This window comes from Canis lupus, chromosome 17, assembly GCF_003254725.2.
Source record: "Canis lupus dingo isolate Sandy chromosome 17, ASM325472v2, whole genome shotgun sequence".
NCBI lineage: Eukaryota > Metazoa > Chordata > Mammalia > Carnivora > Canidae > Canis > Canis lupus.
Genome location: NC_064259.1, coordinates 52479150 through 52503234, shown reverse-complemented (window position 1 = coordinate 52503234; position 24085 = coordinate 52479150). Strand labels below are relative to the sequence as shown.

The 24085-nt window shown below is 40.8% G+C and overlaps 1 protein-coding gene across 2 annotated transcripts; it reads left to right on the top strand.

Annotated features, from left to right (window-relative positions):
* The first annotated feature begins 1306 nt into the window (after positions 1-1306).
* On the top strand, positions 1307-23449 carry AMPD1 (adenosine monophosphate deaminase 1). 2 transcript variants are annotated; one of them, XM_025453445.3, is made up of 16 exons: positions 1319-1428; positions 2706-2717; positions 6467-6647; positions 7724-7889; positions 10694-10859; positions 14517-14736; positions 15619-15748; positions 16774-16968; positions 17254-17385; positions 18055-18218; positions 20289-20415; positions 20562-20725; positions 21387-21507; positions 22423-22596; positions 22814-22924; positions 23270-23449. In XM_025453445.3, exons 1-16 carry the CDS (start codon positions 1407-1409, stop codon positions 23426-23428), a joined length of 2244 nt encoding a protein of 747 aa, XP_025309230.3. In that variant the 5' UTR covers positions 1319-1406; the 3' UTR covers positions 23429-23449. The 2 variants fall into 2 exon arrangements, with proteins under 2 accessions (XP_048951487.1, XP_025309230.3); XM_049095530.1 differs by lacking the exon at positions 2706-2717 and having other exon boundaries at positions 1307-1428.
* The last annotated feature ends 636 nt before the right edge of the window (positions 23450-24085 follow it).

Genomic DNA, 24085 nt, shown 5'->3' with positions numbered 1-24085 from the left:
CACCCAGTCTATGTCCATTCAGTCTATTTCAAATCTGAAGTTCCAATCTTTGCTACTTTTTTTTTTTTAAGATTTTATTTATTTATTCATGAGAGACACACAGAGAGAGAGAGAGAGAGGCAGAGACACAGACAGAGGAGAAGCTCCATGCCGGAAGCCTGATGCGGGACTGGATCCTGGGACTCCAGGATTACGCCCCGGGCCGAAGGCAGGCGCCAAACCGCTGAGCCACCCAGGGATCCCCTTTACTACTGTCTTTAATAAAAACTGTTACAGAGGTGCCTGGGTGGTGCAGTTGGTTGGGCATCCAACTCTTGGTTTTGGCTCAGGTCATGATCTCAGGGTCGTGAGATCCATCTCCTCTTCTCTGTGCTCAGCGGGGAGTCAGCTTGGGTTGCTCTCTCCCTCTGCCCCTCCCCCTCAAATAAATAAATACATCTTTTTACCTGGCAGTAATTATCACTTTGCTATAATTAGCCATAGCAAAGACTATATATTATTGTGGAAAGATCATGATATTTTGGTCCAGAGAGCATCAGCTTTGCCATTTATGAGCAGAATGGTTCTGGGAAGGTCACTTCACTTCTCTGAGCCTCAGTTTTCTCATTTTGGGAAGCAGGGACAAAGTACTTCCAAGATTGTCATTAAGATCAAATAGATTATGTCTGGAAAATACTCATGTACTATAAAATGCATCCTTAAAAGAAAGAAATTAGTCCTTTTGTAACAATATACAGAGTAGAAGTAACTGCACTCCAGATGGCAGTTGACTTTTCTCTAAGATTTGAAGTAAGTTTACTACCTAATTTATTGAATAAATTCTGTTGGGTGAATTTTTGTTAAATATAGGGTATCTCTAATGAAAGTGTGTGCGTGTGTGTGTGTGTGTGTACGTGTGTACGTGTGTATGTGTGTGAGCTGAGAACTCAATGAATACACTAGCATATTCATCAACCACAGAAAGCTTTTCTCATGACTGAAATTTTGAGGGCTTTGACATTCAGAGCCTGGAAGACTTCACTGTATTTCATGGGGCAGGAGGCGGGGGGGTGGTGAAAAATAATCATCAGTGGTGAGATCATGCAAGAAACCTACACTTGAGGAGAATCCAGTCTGTAGGAAGATTTAGAAAGTAATGAAGAGCAGTTCCTGACCGAGCACATATCTTCTCTGAAATCCCTGAGTAAAGACTGGAGGCTTCACCTGTTTTTCACTGTCCATTGCCTAAAGCTATAAATAGGACTGAAACTCATCTCTCTCTTTTTAGCAGAGAAGGGTCAGATTACAGGTGCAAAGCAAAATCATAAAATGACTGTCAGGGTATTTTATAGTCAGGCAGTCATCCCCACAGCCTCCTCTCTCCTCCTTCCTACTGTGCTATCCTAGAATCAAGGACCCCGGCAACAATGCCTCTGTTGAAACTTCCAGGTAGGTGTGCAAAAGTGTTTGGAGAGCTCAATTCTTTTAAATGCAACCATTCCTTTAAGTATCTTGACAGCCTTGACGATCCTTTATTTAGGATCAGAGTAGCTTTGATAATACTTTTCAGGAAGAAGCATGACATGATTTTCAAGGATTTTTTTTTTCTTTTTAGTTCTGGAAGGGAGGCAATTTCCTAAAACTGTGTCATGTGGTAGCATTTTTGATGATCCCAGTTTGAAAACTGGAAGATATTTAAAATCTACTCTGCTCGTCTAAACAAAGCCTGTGCCAGTCACTGTTCTGCGAAGGGTCCCGTACATGTCTCTAGCTATAGGATTAGTTGACAACCATGAGCATAGTGGAAATATTAACCCAATCATGATCCAGGTTTGTACGCATAGTAATTTTTTAGACTAATAATGTCTTTTTCATTATGAAAGAAATACATGTCTCCTGTGAAATACGAAAGAGAAATTACACTGAAAATAAAAGTAACACTCATGTAGAGAAAGTGGGAAATCTAGGAAAGTAGTAGTAAGAAAAAAACAATTACAGTCCCATTATCCAAAGATACCACTTTTCACATGTCAATCTATTTTCTATGCAAACTTAATGTATGTTTAAAAACATTGTTGTGATTATACTATATATGTCACTTTATATCTTGCCTTTTTTTTTTTTTGGCTTACCATTATGACTTAATATTTTACCATGGTATTTTAAACTCTTCCTAAACACCATTGTGAATGGCTGTGTAATAATCTAGTTTTCTTAACTAATCCCTTAGGTCCTTTACAGTTTGGGTAAGTATAATTATACTTTGAGAACAATATTTGCACCTAAAGCTTTTTCCTTTTTTAAGGATGAAAATCAGTAGGATAGATTCTCAGTAATGGCTGTTTAGTAGGTGTTACTAAGTTGTTTACCAAATGGGCTATTCTAGTTTACCTGCAACCAGCATTGTAAGAGTATCCATTTCTCTAGATCAGATTTCTTTAAAATCACATATTACAAAGAGTACCTCTTTAAGATTATAAACATAAATTTAAAAAAACACATTAGAAAGGGAAAGAAGTGAAAGGGAGTGTTATGGCCATACTCCTAAGATTATTTTATGGCAGCAAACTGTAGGTGAGTGGAAGAATGAGCTATGATAACACACTCCATCACACCCTTTTCTTGTACCAGTCTATATGTTTCTATTCCAAAGCACTGATTAACAGCCACTATGACTTCTGAAGGTTGTTTATATTTTTTACCTTGTTTTATTTTACTTTATACAGCTAAAGAAAAACGTGAGTATGTTGGACTATTTTTCCTGCTATTTGCCAAAGTATCGATTTAAAAAATGATACTATTCATTAATTCAGAAACATGAGTATTTTTCAGCAGTGTTTATTAAATGATACCATTGAAAGCCAACAAAGATTAATAATGACTGGGGTGCCTGGGTGGCTCAGTCGGTTAAGCATCTGCCTTGGGCTCAGGTCATGATCCTGGGATAGAGCCCCTGGCATAAGGCTCTCTGCTCAGCGGGGAGTCTGCTTCTCCCTCTGCCCCTCCCCCTGCTTATGCTCTCTCTCTCTCAAATAAATAAAATCATTTGAAAAGAAAAAGATTAATAGTGACCATAGATATTACATAGAATAGCAAATGAACTCACAGATTTTCTGGACTCCCCCCAAAAAAACCATTTTTTAAAGAGAACTTCAGGGGATCCCTGGGTGGTGCAGTGGTTTGGCGCCTGCCTTTGGCCCAGGGCGCGATCCTGGAGACCCGGGATCGAATCCCACATCAGGCTCCCGGTGCATGGAGCCTGCTTCTCCCTCTGCCTGTGTCTCTGCCTCTCTCTCTCTCTCTGTGACTATCATAAATAAATAAAATTAAAAAAAAATTTAAAAAATAAATAAAGAGAACTTCATGGGGCATTCGTTTGATTTTTTTAAATAAAATAAAATGATGTTCTTCTTTAGATATAGATTAGCCAAGGGGGTCTATTGGATATTGCCTTAGGAAATCCTCAGCTCCAAGGCAAAACATTTCATGGTCAATTTTTGTGACCAGATAAAATAAAATCTTGCTTTAGATAAAACCATAACTCTATGTTCCCCTCCATCCTTTAGCTAACGGATAAGTAGGTCTGACTTGGAATTCCTCTCTGAGATGAAATGTAGCAGACAAAACACCTACGACCTGTCTTTCCCACACCCCTGAAGCACTGCTGGGAAATAAGCATGCTTTTCTGGATTTGCTGAGTGAAGAGGCAAGCATGATACTTTTTTTCTCAAGAATCTTGCACTTCCCATGTTGGTAATAATAATTCCCAACTTCTTAATAGTACTGTGTAGTTTTTACAGTATTTCTTGTTTAATTTTTATAACAGTTCTCTGAAGTTGACATTATTATTATTAGCATTCTCCTGTTATGATGATGAACATCAAGGCACCCTGTGATTATGTGGTTTGCCCAAGATCACACAGCCGCCACAGGCACGTTTTCTCACTCCTTGTTTAGTGTTCTGGCTCAATCTTTCCATATGTAAATCTAGATGTCCTATCCTCAAGACATTTCTGCTTAGATGTTCCATTCTCTCAAATGCAATATGTTCAAAAAAGAATTCAACAATTATCTATCTATACAGACCCAAGGGAGTCATCTCTCCTTTATTATCCCATGGATTCAGATTGTCATCAGATCTTATCTACTCATCTTGGAAATACCAGTTTCACTCTTTCCTTCTTACAGTCATCACCACTCCCTGAAATATTTTTGAAAGGCAGAATTCATGAATTAAGAGTCAAATTTCAGCTGTGGTTTCATGAAGTCCAAACAACTGGTTGATTCAGTGGAAGGAAACGTCAACCATATAATTTGGGGGCATCATGTAAACCACTTCTTGAGAGAAGAGTTTCTAGTTTTCAACTGTCTATAGTGGCCTAGGGAGATGCAACCTTAGTAAAAATAGTAATGTTTAAAAATATGAAACAAATGAATATGTGCAGTCTTAGGTAATTACTTCTTGTTCCAGAAGAGCCAGATCTCAAGCAAGTAGGATTTGGTTTCTGGGCATCCATTTCCCTACTGTCCCTGAGACTTCCAACAGCATTGCCACAGACCCACTATGACAAGCCAGTTGTGTTCTCATCCTCATCCTCATCCTCATCCTCATCCTCATCCTCATCCTCATCCTCCTCATAATCATCATAACCAACTAGCCTAATTTTATTTGCCTTTCATGGTGCATGAAGCCTCCTCTGACTTCTGCTTGCTATTCATCCTTGAGGTGCATGTGCTTGCTTGTGATTCTCATGGACGAGTGATATTAATTTCTGGGGATCAGTTAGTAGTGGGATTGGGAGGCATTCTCAGGCTATCAAATGTATCTACGTGGGGTTCTATTTGGTCCTTTGTGGATTGTGATACTTATCAAAGAACCACTCCATAGCATCCAAAGATAATTTTCAGCTTCAGGCAGTGCTTGAGTTTAATGAGGCAAATAGACACATGAAGTTCAGCCAGTATAGTGGATTTCTGTTATTCTCCTGTGACAAGTCAGGTTTTGAAAGCAGTCTGATTCGACAGTGTTGGTGAAGTTATGAATCAATTGCTATAATTTCCAATGTATGCTTCAGCCTACACTAAATCATATCATTTATCCTTTCCTTAATGGCCCAAAGCTAATCCCGAATATCTGTCTGACCAATGCTATCAAATTGCACTATTCAGTTTGAGCTGGTGCTCTTTCCTCTGTAAAGCATTTTCATGTACATTGCAACAGCCTATGAGTGAGGTTTTGTAGGTATTAGTATTACCACTTAACAGATAAGGAAACTAAGACAGAGGAAGACAAAGGTGTTGGTAAGTGCAGAACAGGGACTTGAGCATATCACACTTGGTTAAAATTGAAAATGTGGCACTTTGGAAATCTGTATAGATATTAATGGGGCGGAATTGAAGGGATCTTTCTTTTTGCATGCAGTTTGCTTTGTCATTTTATGAAGAATGTTCCATCCTCTGTTGTTTCAAATAGATAGCTGTTTGCCATCCTCATTATTTGCTTCCGGCTCTTTTCTGAAAATGTCAAGAGATTTTTAAGTATTAGAGGTAATGACTATTCAGATGAAAACAACTGGGTATGTGGAAAATGCAGTGGAACCTAACAGAAGAGCAGATACTTGATGGCCATCATGACCCTAAGTACTGAAATTAGTACATCTTGAGAGTCTTGGGGCTAGTCATTGCCACACTAAAGGTCACTCCTCCACCCATTCTAAGAATGGCACCTCAGTTGGAAGAGCTTGCAACTCTTGATCTCAGGGTTGTGAGGTCGAGTCCCACAGTTGAGTGTAGAGATTACTTAAAATAAATGAATAATTTAAAAAAAAGGATGGAAAATTAAGGCATATAAAAGTAAAATTGGCTTTCTAAGGGCTATGTGTCCACAAGAAATGGATCTGAGTAGTAAATTTCTGAGCCTCCCTTTCCGCACATACCAGCATATCAAGTTGTCAGGATTTGAAATTATGTGTGAGAGAAACACAGTATGTGTTCTATGGGGAAGAAAGACCCAAAGGACACATTTATTTCTCAGAACTACCTACTTCCCTGATTCTATTTATGAAGAAAAACTCCAAGGACTGACTGACAATCCTATTCACATCTTCACAACCATCAGACTCTGCCAATCTGATGAGAAGGACTATGTTGCGTGGTTACTATGAAGTCAGATTTAGCCCTGCCAGAGGCAGGTGATCTTATATTAAGTGCTAGTCCCACAAGAAGCCAATCCCATCTTTAGGACCTCTTGAGATGTGCTATAAGAATCTGCCCTGTGTCTCTGAGAATGGATTTCCAAGCCACTCGCCCAGAAACCTCTAAAGAGAGAGCAGGCATTGAGCTCCAACACGTTTCTGAGACACTAGTTAGAATATAGGAGACCCACACCCCCAGGGCAGTCGTTAACACTGTGCCTTACACACAGCAGGAACTCTCTGACGATTTCTGACAAAGGGCTTACATGCTAATCTGTGAAAACTTCTTTTAGAAATTGATGACACATTACGCAGCTTTGCTGAAAAAGTGTTTGCCTCTGAAGTCAAAGATGAGGGAGGCCGGCATGAAATTTCCCCCTTTGATGTGGATGAAGTCTGCCCAATTTCTCATCATGAGATGCAAGAACACATATTCCACCTGGAGGCCATGTCCACCTCTGTAGAAGGCAGGAGGTAAGCAGTATAAGGGGCTTGTTGGGACACAGAGACACCGGAAGGGGAAATGTCAGGGCAGATGGTTCAGTCTGAATGATGATTCAATATGGAGGAGAACCTCTGCTAGAGCTAAAAACTCCTCCTCACTCTCCCCAATACCACCCCCCCCAGCCCTGTATAAGCTATGACAAGGTTAACAATGACTACAAAGAAGACAGTAGACCTCTTGTGCTCATCCATCTTCCTTTCGTTGAAACCTCCCTCTCTACCTAAGCAAGAGGACATGAGCTCTTATGCAATTGTTCCAAACCACAATGGGCTGATGGCGGCTGGGCAGACACTCAGTTTACACACAACAGGTATAGAAACCAGAACTCAAGAGCCTCATCTTCAGAGTTCGGTTTGAGCCAAACTTAGCATTGTGCTGTCTGATATGAATATTGCCCTCCAACCAGTCTGACACCCTCCAGGCGATAGAACCCTCATTTCTGCCCTCCTGCCCTGGCCATCCTTTGCTTTTACGTCTTTAAGGAAAGAACAACAATCCACCTTCTTGGGCATGCCCCGTATGACCTAACTAAAGTCTTGGGTAAAAGCAGAAACTCAATAAATACTTGTTGATCTGAGAAAGTAATACTAATTAAGCAACTTATAAGTTCCACACACTAAATCTCACCAAGTTCTTATAAGGTAGGCATTATTACACTATTTTTTCAAACGAGGCAACTGAGGCTCACAGAATTTAGGAATAAACACAGAATGACACAGGTAGTAACTGACATAACCTATCCTAATGGTGGTGCCCAGTCTGCCCATCTGCTAAGAGCAGATTGCCTGTGAAGAACAAGATCATGCTGAAAGCCTTCTAGCATGTTCCCGAAGGCCCACTGTTCCAAGGGGTACCAGGAAGAAGGGAATAGTCATATAGATACCTCTTCCCATATGGCTGGATCCTGTTTCTGATACCCCACTGACATTTTAATTTTCACATTTTGTCCCGAAAATGAAATTGGAAAGTGAAATATCAATCTATTACAATGAAACTCCCAAGGAGGACAAAGTTAAATCCTTTTGTTTTTGCATTTCAAACCCAGAAAAAGGCGTTTCAAAGGACGAAAGACCGTTAATTTGTCCATTCCACAAAGTGAAGCGTCTTCCACCAAACTGTCCCACATCGATGAATACATTTCTTCATCTCCAACCTACCAGACTGTGCCTGATTTCCAGAGAGTGCAGATCACTGGTGATTATGCCTCGGGGGTGAGTTGCTCCTTGCCTCTCAGATACAGCTGCTGGGAAGACACAGCTGGATTGTTTCAGCTTCCTTCCCTTTCTCCCCTTCCTACTGAGGAAGGCGAGAACTAACTTGTCCTTTGTTATACTTCCTAATTGCCTCTCAATACCAATAAGCTATAACTGATATTTGTTTTACATCATTTACCCTCCTTATCTCATTTGCTCATTTACCAACCACATGGAGAATATGTGGTAAAATGCAGTGTGTGTTACATAATACACTAGACAAATTCTGGCACAGGAGGCAATGTGAACAACTGGTGGACTAGTCTCACTGAGGATATGACAAAGACAGAGAGTGAGCCTTGGGAGGCACAGAGAGCTCTTGGGAAAAGATGGGCCCTAGTATAAAGAGAAGGGCTGCTGGTAGCATAAACCAATCAATGAAAACCGATTGGAAGAAAGACAGGGAAATGAGACAAGAAGAGTGGAGAGCTCCGAGAAAAGAAGGAAGATGAGAGAGAATCTAGAAGACTCTAACTGGGCTATTGTTTTGTTTTTTGTTTTGTTTTTATTTTGACCAACGGTCATCTCCGATTTCATTGCATATGCTTACACAGTAGATGATTGCCTGGAATAGACTTGAGTTATGCCACAGGGATAGTAAACTCATGTCACAAATAACTTGACCTGCCTGTCCTATCCAGAACAGTTGGCAATTAATAAATCTCTGCCACATGGACTTGCAGAATCAGCATCATATTGGTGAAACTGATGGTTAGCTATCAGTCTCTGCTCCAAATATAGTTTTAATGACCAGTCCTAAGCCCCCTTCTCATGTAACTGACCCACTTTGGGTCAGTCCCAAGATACTGAAAAGTGACAGAGCAGGGAAATGAACATGATTCTTGTTTGTTCACTTTCTGTATGATAACATGGGTGCTCTGTATATGACAGGTGTTTTCTATGGTACATAACTGAAAGGAGATGTTTAATAAAGAGACAGGGAAAACAAAGTTTGGAGAACTCTGGAGTTTAAAAAAAAATAACATAAAGACGAAGAGACAAACAGGTACCTCTGTGCTTGATAGAAAAAAAAAATGAAAAGAAAGAAGAAGGTTGGAAGGACAAGGTTTACAGAAACCAAGGAGTAGCTGCTTCTCCTCTGAAAGCTGGAGGGCACCTGAAACCTGGCCTGGAGTCTTTGAAGAACTAATGTGTTGCTATACCTGTTGGCTGAATGTGACTGAACTGATGAGCAACACTCTACCACACTATAGCCTGTGCTGCATAGGTCTTCTCCCTTGTAATTGAACAGAGAGGCAGAGGGATCAGAACTAAGTTTCCAAAGCCATTGATCCCTGATAATCAAATGATTCCATTTAACCAGGTCTTATCGAGCACCTACCCTGCGCTAGGCATTGTGTGCTAAGTGCCGAAGACACCTAGGTGAATAAGATCCAACTCTTATTCTGGAAAAGATAGATTGGTGGTCCCTTACATGGCAAAGGAAAATGCATGCCACATTGAAAGCAGAACTCTAACTCTAGCACCTGTGCCAGACTCTCTTGGTCAAGGTCAGCAGGCCTTTAAAGAGTTCAACTGATTAAGATAAATATCTGGACCTCAAACACTGGGAACACGCTTATATTGGTCCCAGAAGGTCTTTGGGCTCTGATGATGAGCATTCAATGATTTCAAGTTAGGATTCCTTGGGCATGCCAGGCCCAGCCAGGACTTGGGGATGAGGCATGGGAGATGCCAGTTTAGGAAATTTCCAGCAATTCTAAGAAAATGTTACTCTAGAATCTTGCTATTTTTAGCCGCTGATAAAAATCTCCTTAAAACCATCTGGAGGGGATCCCTGGGTGGCTCGGCGGTTTAGTGCCTGCCTTTGGCCTAGGGCACAATCCTGGAGTCCCGGGATCGAGTCCCGCGTCAGGCTCCTGGCATGGAGGCTGCTTCTCCCTCCTCCTGTGTCTCTGCCTCTCTCTCTATCATAAATAAATAAATCTTTTTTAAAAATTAAAAAATTAAAAAAATAAAACCATCTGGAAGAGGGGTGGCCAAGTAGTGAAGTTGGTTAAGCGTCTGACTCTTGGTTTTGGCTCAGGTCCTGATATCAGTGTCCTGGGAGCAAGCCCCATGTCAGCTTCTGTGCTCAGCGGGGAATCTGCTTAAAGATTCTCTCTTCCTTTCCCTCTGCCCCTCCCCGCTCTCTCCTAAATAAATAAATAAATAAATAAATAAATAAATAAATATTTTTTTAAAAGTTTAAAACCATCCAAAAGAATAAATGATGCTCTGATCCATCTATAGCTACAGAAGGCAGGGCATGACAGGGTTGGAGGGATGTGTGATACTTTATTCATCCCTGAATATTGCCCTCATTGCCCAAAAAGTAGTTTGAATTCTCAAATTAGAGTCATATCATCATCTTTCAGTTGAAATATTGTCTTCAGAAGCCCATACGTAAAACATCCAGATACTACCTAGAAGGAAGAAAGTACTCTCCATGTTAGAATGGGATCTTTTCATCACATTTGCTAGATAATCATTGGTTTCTGGCAAAAGCCCCAAACAAGACAAGTTGTAAAGAATTGTAGAACAGGTGAGTTTTAGTGGAAATGGAAGAATTGGACAAACTTCAAGACCTGCTCCTGGAGGAGGACCCAGGGCCCAAGTCAAGTAGGAAGCAGCCGGGTAGGCAGGCAACGCTCGGCATGGGCAGCGACAGCCAGGAGAGAGAGGACCTACCAAAGACAAACTGCACTCACTTCTTGGATTTTCACAGGAACAACTCTGATACTCTGACATTTTCTTGGCAGGTGACAGTTGAAGACTTCGAAGTGGTTTGCAAAGGTCTATATAGGGCATTGTGTATACGGGAGAAGTATATGCAGAAGTCATTTCAAAGGTTCCCTAAAACTCCTTCCAAGTACTTACGGAACATTGAGGGTGAGGCTTGGGTAACAAATGAGAGCTTCTATCCAGGTAAGTAATTTTCTTATGAGGTGTATGAAATAGATCTTTAGATTTAACTACTAAACATCAAATATGCCCCTAGATTGTGGTAGTGCCCCCTCCCCCTTACCCATGGTTTGGCTTTCTGCAGTTTCAGTTACCCAAGGTCAACTAAGGTCCATAAGCAGATGGTCCTCCTGATTTATTGTCAGGTCAGTAGTAGTGGTCTAACACTTCACAATGCCTATGTCATGCACCTCACTTCATCTCATGTAGGCATTTTACCACCTAGCATCGTCATAAGAGGAAGGGTGAATATGGGGCAATAAGATATTTTGAGAGAGGCACCTGGGTGGCTCAGCTGATTAATCATCTGACTCTTGATTTTAGGTCAAGTCATGATCTCAGGAGTCGTGAAATTGAGTCCCACGTCGGGCTCTGCGTTCAGCAGGGAGTTTGCTTGAGATTCTCTCTCTCCTTCTCCCTCTGTCCCTCCCCGCACTTACACTCTCTCCCTCTATCTCTCAAAAGAAACAAAATCTTAAAAAAATACATTTTGAGACCATATTCTCTTAACTTGTATTATAGTAAATTGTTCTAATAGTTCTTTTTTTTTTAATTTTTATTTATTTATGATAGTCACAGAGAGAGAGAGAGAGGCGCAGAGACACAGGCAGAGGGAGAAGCAGGCTCCATGCACCGGGAGCCCGATGTGGGATTCGATCCCGGGTCTCCAGGATCGCGCCCTGGGCCAAAGGCAGGCGCCAAACCGCTGCACCACCCAGGGATCCCTGTTCTAATAGTTCTATTTTATTATTTGGTGGTGTTGTTAATCTCTTACTGTACCTAATCTATACAAAAATGAGTAAGTTGATAGACCAGGAGCCCATTAATAGGTATATGTGTATGTAGGAAAAGGCATAGTATATACAGGGTTCAGTACTATCCACAGTTTCAGTCATCCACGAGGGGTCTTGGAACATATATCCTACGGATAAAGAGGGATTATTGCATAAATAATCAAGTCTAAAAATAGTCGTCTTTGGCTCCATTGCCTCTCTTGCCCACATGCATAATCACATGATTAATTCCATATAAATTCTCTCAAAATGTGCCCTCTTGGCTATTCCCCAAACTCTGATTTAGGCCTCTATTTCACCTTGTCCAGATAATTTCCATCGTTTCTGACCTACTCTGTTAAATTTTATCTCACTCCCTTTTGATTCATTTTCACTTTAGTGCCAGTTATTAAAACACAGATCTGAGCATATTCTTCTCCTAACAAAAACCTTAATTGCTGCCCATTACCCACAAAAATAAGTCCAGTCTTTACCCTGGCAGTCAAGGCCTCCCATCAGCTGCCCTCCGAACTCCATTTTATTTATTGATTTTTGGACTTGCACCCTAAACCTATTTATAAACTGACCTTACCTCCCCCACCTCTGTTCTGGTTGGAAGTATTTCCTGTTCTCCATTTGGCTCAGAACTTTCCTAACCCTGGACTGTTGTCATGGCATTCCCCATGCCCGAAAAGGGGAATAGTACGTTTTTTCACCATATGTCCAAATATTCAGATACAACGTCATCTTTCAATGTACAGCCCAGATCCTATCATTTCCTGCTTTCCTCTTACCTCTGAATAAATCTAAACTATATGTTTTCACTTTCCATAGTACTTTGTTTGCATACCTCACTTTTTACTTCCTGCTTACATTATAAAACCTTATATAATCAGGTTTTAATAATTATACAGATTTCTATTGTATCACTGTATTATAATTTGTTTAACCAATTCTCATTTTAAGGCATTTAGATTCCTAACTTTTAAAAATTTACTTCCAATAAGACTACAATAAACAGCTTTGTATAAACATCTTTGTGCAGTTGCTTTACATCTTTCAGATTATACTTCTAGGATTGAAATTTCAAGGGAGGCAAATATTAAAGTATTTATGACCTTCAGATTGTTCTATCATTAAAGATTTCCAGTTCTGTAACTTCTTCTCTATAATTCCTTTTAATATTAAAATCATATTAAACATGTATCCAATTTGGTAACGTGTATAACCAGTTTACCTATTTTCTATAATATCGACACATAGGATATCTGTTTTGCCTCTGTTTCTAATAAATTATGCTTTACTTCTCTAGGAAGTTTAAGTGTAAAGTTTTGAAAATTAAGATTTGACACAGCAACATATTGTTTCACTTCTTTCATGTACCTTAGGTCCCAGTTTTGAATAGAAAATACATGACTTTTTCTTTCTATACTATTTTTCCCATTCTGGCCATTAGTCATCCCTTGGAAACTGGAGACTTTCCGATGCCTTGGGCACATACTTGTTGAAAGTAAAGGCTAAGTGCATTACAGGCCATGACAACATAAAATTTGTTCTTGACTTTTTTTTTTTAATTTTTATTTATTTATGATAGTCACACGGAGAGAGAGAGAGAGAGAGAGAGAGGCAGAGACATAGGCAGAGGGAGAAGCAGGCTCCATGCACCGAGAGCCCAACGTGGGATTCGATCCCGGGTCTCCAGGATCACGCCCTGGGCCAAAGGCAGGTGCTAAACCGCTGCGCCACCCAGGGATCCCTGTTCTTGACTTTCTTAGACTGAAATTGTTAGCACTGGAAAGAAGGGGATATTTACACAAAATCCCATCTCAATTCCTTTGGTAGAAATTGTATGTGCTTTAAAAGGTGGGCAACATGTTATAGTTATAATAAGAACTATGATTCTTATGGTAAGAATTTATTTTATATTTCCATTTAAACCACTCTAGGTGGAGCACAAAAGGTCTTTAGTGAGACTATTCTGTATGATACTATTAGAGTGGATACAGGGGCACCTGGGTGGCTCAGTGGTTGAGCATCTGCCTTTTGACTCAGTGCATGATCCCGGGGTCCCCGTAGGCAGCCTGCTTCTTCCTCTTCCTGTGTCTCTGCCTCTCTCTGTGTGTCTCTTATGAATAAATAAATACAATCATTAAAAAAAAGAGTAGATACCTGTCATTATACATTTGTCAAAACCCACAGCATATACAACCCCAAGAGTGAACTCTAAGGTCAACTATGGATTTTGGGTAATTAGAACCTGTCAGTGTGTGTAACAAATGTACCACTCTGGTGGAGGGTATGGATAGTGGGGAAGGCAGTGCCTGGGGTGGGGGTGATTAGGACTGTGTACTTGGTGCTCAATTTTGCTATGAATCTACAATGCTCTAAAAAACAAAGTCTATTAAAAATAACCACTCTAAATTAAGTCTTGCAGAGAAGGTTGGCTTTATTAAAATTCTTTTTAATTCTACTTTTTAATTGTAGTTTGAATTTTACTTCTATGCAATTATTATAAGCTAATAAAATGTTCTAAACAAGAAGTCTTTGATAACCTATTTTAATAAATAAAATTATTTGTGAGTTGTATATGAATTATGTGAACAGTACTTCTAAAAAACTGGAAAATCATTCTTACACTACATAAAATCTTATAGTTATTTTACACTACTAATTTAGTCACCTTTGAAAATAATATAAAAATAAACTCTAGCTTAGCACTGGATAATTATAACTTATGACATACAGGATTCCAAACGAATGAGCTCTTACAGCATTTCATATTTTGGTTCTTTTTATGTGGCCATTTATCATATTTCTTGATATATTACTCTGTGTTCTATTGAAAAAGTCTTTACCCCTCCTACGAAGAATGGAGAAGACCCCTTCCGAACAGATGACCTCCCGGAAAACCTCGGTTATCATCTCAAAATGAAGGATGGTATAGTGTATGTCTATCCTAATGAAGCAGCAGCCAGCAAAGATGAGCCCAAGCCACTTCCTTATCTAAATTTGGACACCTTCTTAGATGACATGAATTTTTTACTTGCTTTAATTGCCCAAGGACCTGTGTAAGTGTTTAATGATGCCTGAACTACTCCTCCTACCACTACTACCCCCATCCCTACCACTAGCACTACTACAACTCCTAGTAAGAATGAATATATACTATGTTCAAACACTATGTTAAAGCGTTCGTGCACATTATTTCCTCCCTCCTCACCATGATTCTATGAGGCGGGTATTTTTATAATTGGAGTTTTATAAGCTGAAACTTTGATGAGTTAAGTGATGTGCCCTAAGTTACACAGCTGGCTGAGCCAGGATTCAAGCCCAAATCCTCCACCTCCAAAGCCAGGGCCCTCTGCTCTGAGCAACATTTTCTTTTGCCTGGCCTTTTATTTTTATTATTTTATTTATTTATTTATTTATTTTTATTTATGATAGTCACAGAGAGAGAGAGAGAGAGGCAGAGACATAGGCAGAGGGAGAAGCAGGCTCCATGCACCGGGAACCCGACGTGGGATTCGATCCCGGGTCTCTAGGATCGCGCCCAAAGGCAGGCGCTAAACCGCTGCACCACCCAGGGATCCCTGCCTGGCCTTTTATTATGATGATGATTATTTAAGTAATCCCTACACCCAATGTGGGGCTCAAACTCACGACCCTGAGATCAAGAGTTGCATGTTCGTCTGACTGAGCCAGCCAGGCACCCTTCTCCCCTGGCTTTTCAATGCCTTCCCAAACCCCCCCTCATTATTTTGTCCAATTTTGATGAAAAAGATTGAGCCCCCCAGGAGCTCAATACTCTTCAAATGAGATTAGCTGCAAGCTGAAATGTTTGTTCCCATAATTATTTCTTGTAGGTCATAAGGGTCGTGATGGTTTGAAATTGTGTCTATCTCCCTTCAGTGTCTGAATGTTTCAGAGTTACATGATTTAATTTTTCACAGTAAGACCTACACCCACCGGCGCCTGAAGTTCCTCTCCTCTAAGTTCCAGGTCCATCAGATGCTCAACGAGATGGATGAGTTAAAGGAGCTAAAGAACAACCCCCACCGAGATTTTTATAACTGCAGGAAGGTAAAACACTGTCACTGCTCAGAGGTCCCTGCTGGGCAAAAACACGAACCCAATTAGTTCTTGAGTGGGATGAGAAAGATAGTTTCTCTGTAATAATTGTAAGATTCCCAGAGGTCCAATGGATTTAGCAAAAGCAGATGAATTATTCTAAAAGGTTAAAATGCCATTTCTGCTGTTTTCCACACAGACAGGTGTGCTACATTCTTGCCATAAAAAGTTACAATGATTGTGAACAACAAAAATAACAAAACAAATGAAATCTCAAAAACTGCTGTTTTAGGATTTGGAAGATCTTTATTCTTGTCCTTTTCCTTCTACTTCCTGACTCTAAGATATTGGGGGAAGTGATGAAATATTTCTGAGTTTCAGTTTCCTCATTTGTAAAGTTGGGAAATATATCTGCTCAGTCTAGCTCACGAGGACTATGAGAAGAATCAAATGCGCTAAGGATATGGAAAACTAATCAACTTAGAAATACTTGCGAGATGTGTTCTGGGCATGTAAGTCACTGCAAGTGAGGACAGACCATACACAAGCAGATATTTGGGACCAAATCATGGCTCAGCCACCTGCATAACCTTGTGTAATCTATCAAATGTCCAGCTTATAAAATTGCAATCATAAATATATTCAACTCCTAAATGCCACCACCAGGCCATGGCTTCATCATTTCGATTCTTTCTCCCTTTGGGGCTGACAGCTGTGGTAGTTATTTCATTTGGGGGGTGGAGAATCGTCCTCAAGAATTTTCTGTGGATCAAATGTGGGGAGTAAATTGGACGTACAGATATATCCAAGAGAAATGGGTATTACTATTACATCCACCTAACTGGTCACATTCTCTCAACCGTAAAAAAAGGTGCTATGGGTTCTTTTCTGCTGGGACACCTTCACCAGCTGTCAGGTCACACCCCACTATTTATTCCTTTCTCCTGCCTTAGTGGGGTTTGCAGGCGCCATAGCCTCTAACAGAGCAGGGTAACTAAGGCTGATTGCTGGTTTTCTTTCTCTGAATGTACATGCAGGTAGACACCCATATCCATGCAGCTGCTTGCATGAACCAGAAACATCTGCTGCGCTTTATTAAGAAATCTTACCACATTGATGCTGACAGAGTGGTCCACAGCACGAAGGAGAAAAATCTGACCCTGAAGGAACTTTTTGCCAAATTAAAAATGCATCCCTATGACCTGACTGTTGATTCTCTGGATGTTCATGCTGTAGGTTGAAAAGATCATGCCAGTTTCATGCTCATACCCATACCCCACATGCCTTTCTCCTAAAAACTACCCCCTTCTCAGAGCCTCCTTAAACCATGTTGGCTGACCATGCTGGCTGAAAGCACCCACAGACAATTTTGAGGTTCACTCATTGTCAAATGTCCCAGACTCCATTCTTGGAGCCCAACCCCTTGCCCTGTTCCCAGGCCCCTGCTGCTTGTGGCCATTCCCCAGCTCTCTATGTCCTAGCAGCTCTGATAATGATACACTTGCTTTCCAATCCAGGGACGCCAGACCTTCCAGCGTTTTGATAAGTTCAATGACAAATACAATCCTGTAGGAGCAAGTGAGCTAAGAGACCTCTATCTAAAGACAGACAATTATATTGATGGAGAATATTTTGCCACTATCATCAAGGTGAGGAGGAACCAACCAGATCTCTGGTACTTGGCCTGGTTCTTGAGGAGGGGGAGGAAGGGAGGGAGGGAGAGAAGAAAGGAAGGAAAGGTAGGAGACAAAGGAAGGGGGAGGTGTGCTATCCCTGAGGCCAAGCATCACAGACATGAATATAAGAATGGAAATGCCCACTGTAATGATTTTTAAAAGACTTCTGTTCCGAGGCTAGAGAAGCTGAGGGTGTGGACTTGGGCTGATTAAGGACTCTTCTGGGCTCTGGGAGTTGTAAGCCTGGAAAGAGGTGGGATCGGAATTCACTCTCATCTTCAAAGCCCGAGCACTAGGACACAGAAATGACATGGTGGGCTTGGGAGATGTGTGCTTCGGAAAATAGAAGGCATAAGAACAACTGAACATCTTTTGCAAGTGCCATGGATAGGATACCTCAGCATCCTTTGTCTGACGTTTTTACTTTCTGGACTCCATTACGTCTGATCAATCCCTCACTGATTAGATTCCCTTCATCTCTCAATTTCCTTAGATCTTAACGTGGAATAGTTTCCCTCTGACTTCCTTTCCACATCCTCTGATCTCCTTATTATCTACCTCCTCTCCCCAGACCCCACAGGTTGAGATCCCTGAGGGACTTGTGCGAATTCCTGGCTTTGGACTATTCTCTTGGCTTTGCAGGAAGTAGGTGCAGACCTATTGGAGGCCAAGTACCAGCACGCAGAGCCCCGCCTGTCAATCTACGGCCGCAGTCCTGATGAGTGGGACAAACTGTCCACTTGGTTCGTCCGTAACCGCATCTACTGCCACAACATGACATGGATGATCCAGGTCCCCAGGATCTAGTATGTATCTTCCCATTGGAGCCCCTAAAGCCTGACTTCATCCCACCTGTCTCACCTCCTCCACCCACACAAAGAATAGGCAGCAGCACCTGTAGACACAAACAAGCTTTGTTAAAGTGGCACTCGCTGCCGGGCCCTGGGTGCCTGCTTTTGTCCACTCTGGGTTCAGCACTCTTGACCAGAGACAGGAGTTAGGAAGATCATTTCAGTTCAGTTTTCTAACCAGAAAGTTTTTGGGTTTTGTGGTTTTGAAACACAGGACTTGGGCATCTGGGTGGCTCAGTCGGTTAAGCCCCCATCTTTGGCTCAAGTCATGATCCAGGGTCCTAGGATCGAGCCCCACATCAGGCTCCCTGCTCAGCAAGGTGTCTGCTTCTCCCTCTGCCTCCACCCTGTTTGTGTTCTCTCTCGCTCTCAAATAACTAAAGTCTTTTAAAATATTTTAAAATAAATAAAACACAGGACTTTAGGCAGAGCACAGAATAACTTAGTGAGAATATTTAAAACTTAGCTAGGATAAGAACTATGTACATTTTATTATATTTTTTCTTTCTCTTGGTCTTCCTCTTGGTACCCCATTCATTCTTTCCCATGCTTCTCTGGACTGGGATGTAGCCTTCTTGTATCAGAATCTCTACTACCGGGATCCCTGGGTGGCGCAGCGGTTTAGCGCCTGCCTTTGGCCCAGGGCACGGTCCTGGAGACCTGGGATCGAGTCCCACGTCGGGCTCCCAGTGCATGGAGCCTGCTTCTCCCTCTGCCTGTGTCTCTGCCTCTCTCTCTCTCTCTCACTGTGTGCCTATCATAAATAAATAAAGTAAAATTAAAAATTAAAAAAAAAGAACCTCTACTACCATCTGCTGATTGTCTCATGCCCAAGTGTTCAAGATCTCCATAACCAATGAGTATTTATCAATGGTATTACCACCTGCTAATTGCTCAGGGATGCTCAGTGTCATTGATCTTTTATCCAACTTAAGGGTTTATATATTTTCTGGTCACCTGCCTCTGTGTTCTATGTTTCCTGGCAATGCAAGAATTTTTTTCCTGTTTCTTTAGGCAAAAAAGTAACTTTTTAACTGGAGTAGAACTTCCTGTCTAGTATCATTAAAGCAGAGAGGCAGTAGTTGTGGTAGTGAGAAGCATGGACTCTGAACCTAGGCTGGCTGTATCCGAATCCTGGTTCTACTACTTATTAGCTGTGTGACCTTAGGCAAGTTTCAGGAGCTCTCTCTGCCTTTGTTTCATCATCTTTAAAATGGGGGTGCCTGACTGGCTCAATCAGTAGAGCAAGTGCCCCTTGATCTCTAGATGGTGAATTCAAGTCTCACATCTGGCATAGAGCTTATTTAAAAAATTTTTTAAAATAGAGTCATAATGGTACCTAACGTATTGAGTTGTTATGAGGATTTAATTCACCAATATTTCTGGCCACTTAAAAGAGTGCATGGCATATATTTGAGTGTTGTATTAGTTTCTTAGATTGCCCCTGACTTCAGGACATCAGAAGTATTTTTTTTTAATATTTTTTATTTTATTTATTTATGATAGTCACACAGAGAGAGAGAGAGAGAGAGAGAGAGGCAGAGACACAGGCAGAGGGAGAAGCAGGCTCCATGCACCGGGAGCCCGATGTGGGATTCGATCCCGGGTCTCCAGGATCGCGCCCTGGGCCAAAGGCAGGCGCCAAACCGCGGAGCCACCCAGGGATCCCAGAAGTGTTCTTAATAACTAGTTCATGCTCACCATCTTACACACCACAAATAAATCCCTGAATCTTCTGTGACATAGTTCCTATACTCTTCATTTTTTATCTGGACTTAGCTGGGAAGGTTAATATTTTTACCACAGAGGGTCTGTAGAAGAGAGGGGAACAACTGGTACAGCAAGAAATTTGTATCTCTATGCCTATTCTAAACTGAATCCCTCCTATGGCTAACCAAGAAGTGTGTACCTAGAATGGACACAGTCTTTTCCTGAACATGGCATTTGGCCTTGTGATTCCCTCATCCAGGGGCTATCAATACGAAAAATATTTTTCTCCTAAATTCTCTTCATTCTTGCCTCTAGTGATGTGTTTCGATCTAAGAATTTCCTTCCACACTTTGGAAAGATGCTGGAGAATGTTTTCATGCCGGTGTTTGAGGCCACCATCAACCCCCAGGCTCATCCAAACCTCAGTGTCTTCCTCAAGCATGTAAGCATGACCCATTAGGCCTTCCGATTGCTGTGCATGAACCCATACTCCCACCTAGCTGTGATTCATTTTTGCTGCCTTTGGGAGCTGAAAGCTTGTCTGAGGAGTTGGATTGACCCCATTACATGGCTCACTTTTCTGGACAGATTACTGGCTTTGACAGTGTGGATGATGAATCCAAACACAGTGGCCACATGTTTTCCTCCAAGAGCCCCAAGCCCCAGGAGTGGACAATGGTAAAGAATCCATCTTACACCTACTATGCCTACTACATGTATGCAAACATCGTGGTGCTCAACAGCCTGAGAAAGTAAGTAGACGAGAACTGGAGCTGGAAGGAGAGGATTCTATTTGACACATCTCTTTGCTCAGACATTGGTCCCTGGGTGGTCATCCCACTGTCCTGATGGGATGCTTCTGACTGGCCCAAATCAGACATTTCTTTCCCTTGTCTTTTTTGTTCAGTTTCTTTATTTAGTAGCAGGAATGGACATTTTGGAGCTGTCAGTAACTTTCACAGTCCCTTTTCTTTGGAAATTTGGGAATTGATACTAATCACTGTACAATTATAAAACTCCACACATTACCCTTCTTGATAAACTTGGGTAAGGAATAGAAGACTGTTATAACAGGGTTTTCTGGAAACATTTCCCCCTCAAAAGTGTGAGTAGGAGAAATGAGAACATGGTAATATTGGTAAATTTCCTGCTGAAACTGAAGGTAATCAGATCTTGACTTTCCTCCATACCCTCATATCCTTCGCTGCCTCTTTTTTCATAAGTCTGTGTTCAGGAAGAATTAAGATTATGATTTGGAATTGTCCATTTTACTGAATCCTTTAGAGGCCCCCACTTCCTTTTAGAATGTTAATTTTTTTCAACCAGATTTTCTTGTAAATCACTCCATGCCCAGAATTGCTACCAGGTCCTAGTCAGCCACCTGTGATTACTATGCCAATTCCCTTTCCCTAGGGAACGAGGCATGAATACATTCCTGTTCCGACCTCACTGTGGGGAAGCTGGGGCTATCACCCATCTCATGACAGCATTCATGACAGCAGATAATATCTCTCATGGCCTGAATTTAAAAAAGGTGAGTTGGAGACTCTCTTCCGAATATTAACTTTCATATTGGAGCTAGAGGAGTAATTTTTTTTTCCTTATCATTTTGTCACAAGTCATTATCAACACCAGAATCAAAGCAGAGCAAAAAAGATTTTTGAGGTTATGAAGTACAGTTCATTTTACAGAGAGGCCAGAGAAGTCAAAGGAGCTGCTCAAGACTACCTAACCAGTTAATGGCAGAGATGAATTAATGCAGGTCTTTGGATTTTCATTTTAGAACTCTGACAAGGGATAATTCAGAGGCACTTGGCTTACCTTAAACTGGTTTTTGCCAGATTTCTTGTTATATCATGTTTTCAAACGCCTCTTTTGAGAGTCAGAACTTTCTTGTAGAGAAAAAAAACAAAAAGCAAAAAACAATTGAGGGCATCCCAGGTGTCTCAGGGGTTTAGCGCTGCCTTCAGCCCAGGGCGTGATCCTGGAGACCGGGGATTGCGTCCCACATCGGGCTCCCTGCATGGAGCCTGCTTCTCCCTCTGCCTGTGTCTCTTCCTCTCTCTCTCTATGTCTCTCATGAATAAATAAATAAAATCTTTAAAAAATAAATTAAAAAAATAAAAAGTAAAGGTTGAATAAGCTCTGAGTTAAAAAAAAAAAGCAAAAAACGTTTCAAGGTGAAGTCTTTTCCCTGAGACAGACCATCTAACTTAGGCAAGTAAAAAAAAACATTTGGTTTGACCCAATGCTTCTGAAAGCTGATGATCCCAAATAAATTTATTCTAACTAGTGTTTATATTTAAAAAAAACTATTATTCTTCTTTACTAAGGGATTTAAAGAACATGTGATCATTCCGTTCAAAGCTAAAACTTGAGGGAATAACATTTCTAGTTTGTATCCCTTTTTCAACACCCTTAAATATTGTTTTTCACTTTTCCTTTTCAGAGTCCTGTGTTACAGTACTTGTTTTTCTTAGCCCAGATTCCCATCGCTATGTCGCCATTAAGTAACAACAGCTTATTTCTAGAATATGCCAAAAATCCTTTTCTAGATTTCCTCCAGAAGGGATTAATGATCTCGCTGTCGACAGATGACCCAATGCAATTCCACTTCACCAAGGTAAACATATGGAATCTTGAGTAATACAAGCATATTTGGTGGGATTGTTGTTGCCCATCCAGAATTTTAAAGTCAAATCAAGGGATTTCATTATAGTTTTTCTGCAGGACGCATGCTATTTAAAAATATATATGTTTGTTCTTTTCTTTCATTCATTCATTCATTCTTTTTCTTTCCTTCTTTTTTTTTTTTTGCCTCGTTTAAATATCAATCCAAGGAGCCCCTAATGGAGGAATATGCCATTGCTGCACAAGTGTTCAAGCTTAGTACCTGTGATATGTGTGAAGTGGCAAGAAACAGTGTTCTGCAATGTGGAATTTCTCATGAGGTAGACCTGTCCTTGACTGGTTGCCCTTCTGTATACGGGATCTGGTAACTGAGTACTGAAAAGACAGTACTGAACATGTAGAAAAATTATTCCACAAATCATATGCCATTACTATGGATACACTGGAAAGAATTCTTCTATTGCTCTGGCTGTGCCTTTGGCAAGGCAAAGAAAATACACTTGACTTCTCAGCAGACCATGCACATTGAGGCACTGGATGAGTGCTCTTAATGTTTTATTTTTTCCTTTTGTCAGCAAGCAGTATAGGGGAGGAAGAAGATATAATTATAGTCTGTATCAGGATAAAGGGACAACAATCATTCTGCTTCCTTTTTTCTCTTACAGGAGAAAGTAAAGTTTCTGGGTGACAATTACCTTGAGGAAGGCCCTATGGGAAATGATATCCGGAAGACAAATGTTGCCCAAATCCGCATGGCCTATCGCTATGAAACCTGGTGTTATGAACTTAATTTAATTGCTGAAGGCCTTAAATCGGGAGAATAAAATAAATAAACCAAGTAATAATGTGGGTGAGATTTTCTTTAGAGACTATGAATAGTAACAGTTACCAGTTATTGAATCCTTACTATAAACCAATGATTGTACTAGATATTATTCCACTGACATTATTTCATTTAATCATTTTCACTTTATGAAGTAGATAATATTATCCTCATTTGGGGGAAGATGAGTAAACTGAGGTTAATGAAGTTAATAACCTGCACAGGGACACATCCATTGAGTGATAGCAATGGAGACATGGGTTTGGTTGCCTCCAGAGTCTCCATGACTTTCAGGCAAAACATTTGCTGGTATTTTTGCCTCATCTTAAAAACTATAAATAACTATGGAGGTGGGGCAAAAGATTGAGCAAGTGACTTTGGGAGAATGTAGGCTTTTGGTTTATAGAATGAAATGTGCTTAAGGCACTTAGGCCATTGAAAAGTCCTTCTGATAGGATGCAACAGGAGACTGGCATTCTTAGACAAACACAGGTGTTGCTCAATATAGAAAAATCTGTACTTAGGGAGAATTTATCTTACAAAAAGGATTCTTAGTTGTAAGGATATAATTGGCAATAAAGTTATAGTCATCTGTTCTTGTAGGTTCTAAATAACTTCACTTACCAAAATAAGACGTACACATAACTTTTTAGAAACC

Bases quoted from the DNA above. Each gene is read 5' to 3' on its own strand.
- AMPD1 (XM_025453445.3), top strand. From the start codon at position 1,407: ATGCCTCTGTTGAAACTTCCAG. The intron at 15,749-16,773 runs GTAAAACACTGT...ATGTACATGCAG, and splicing joins ATTTTTATAACTGCAGGAAG to GTAGACACCCATATCCATGC. The intron at 20,726-21,386 runs GTAAGTAGACGA...CCCTTTCCCTAG, and splicing joins GTGCTCAACAGCCTGAGAAA to GGAACGAGGCATGAATACAT.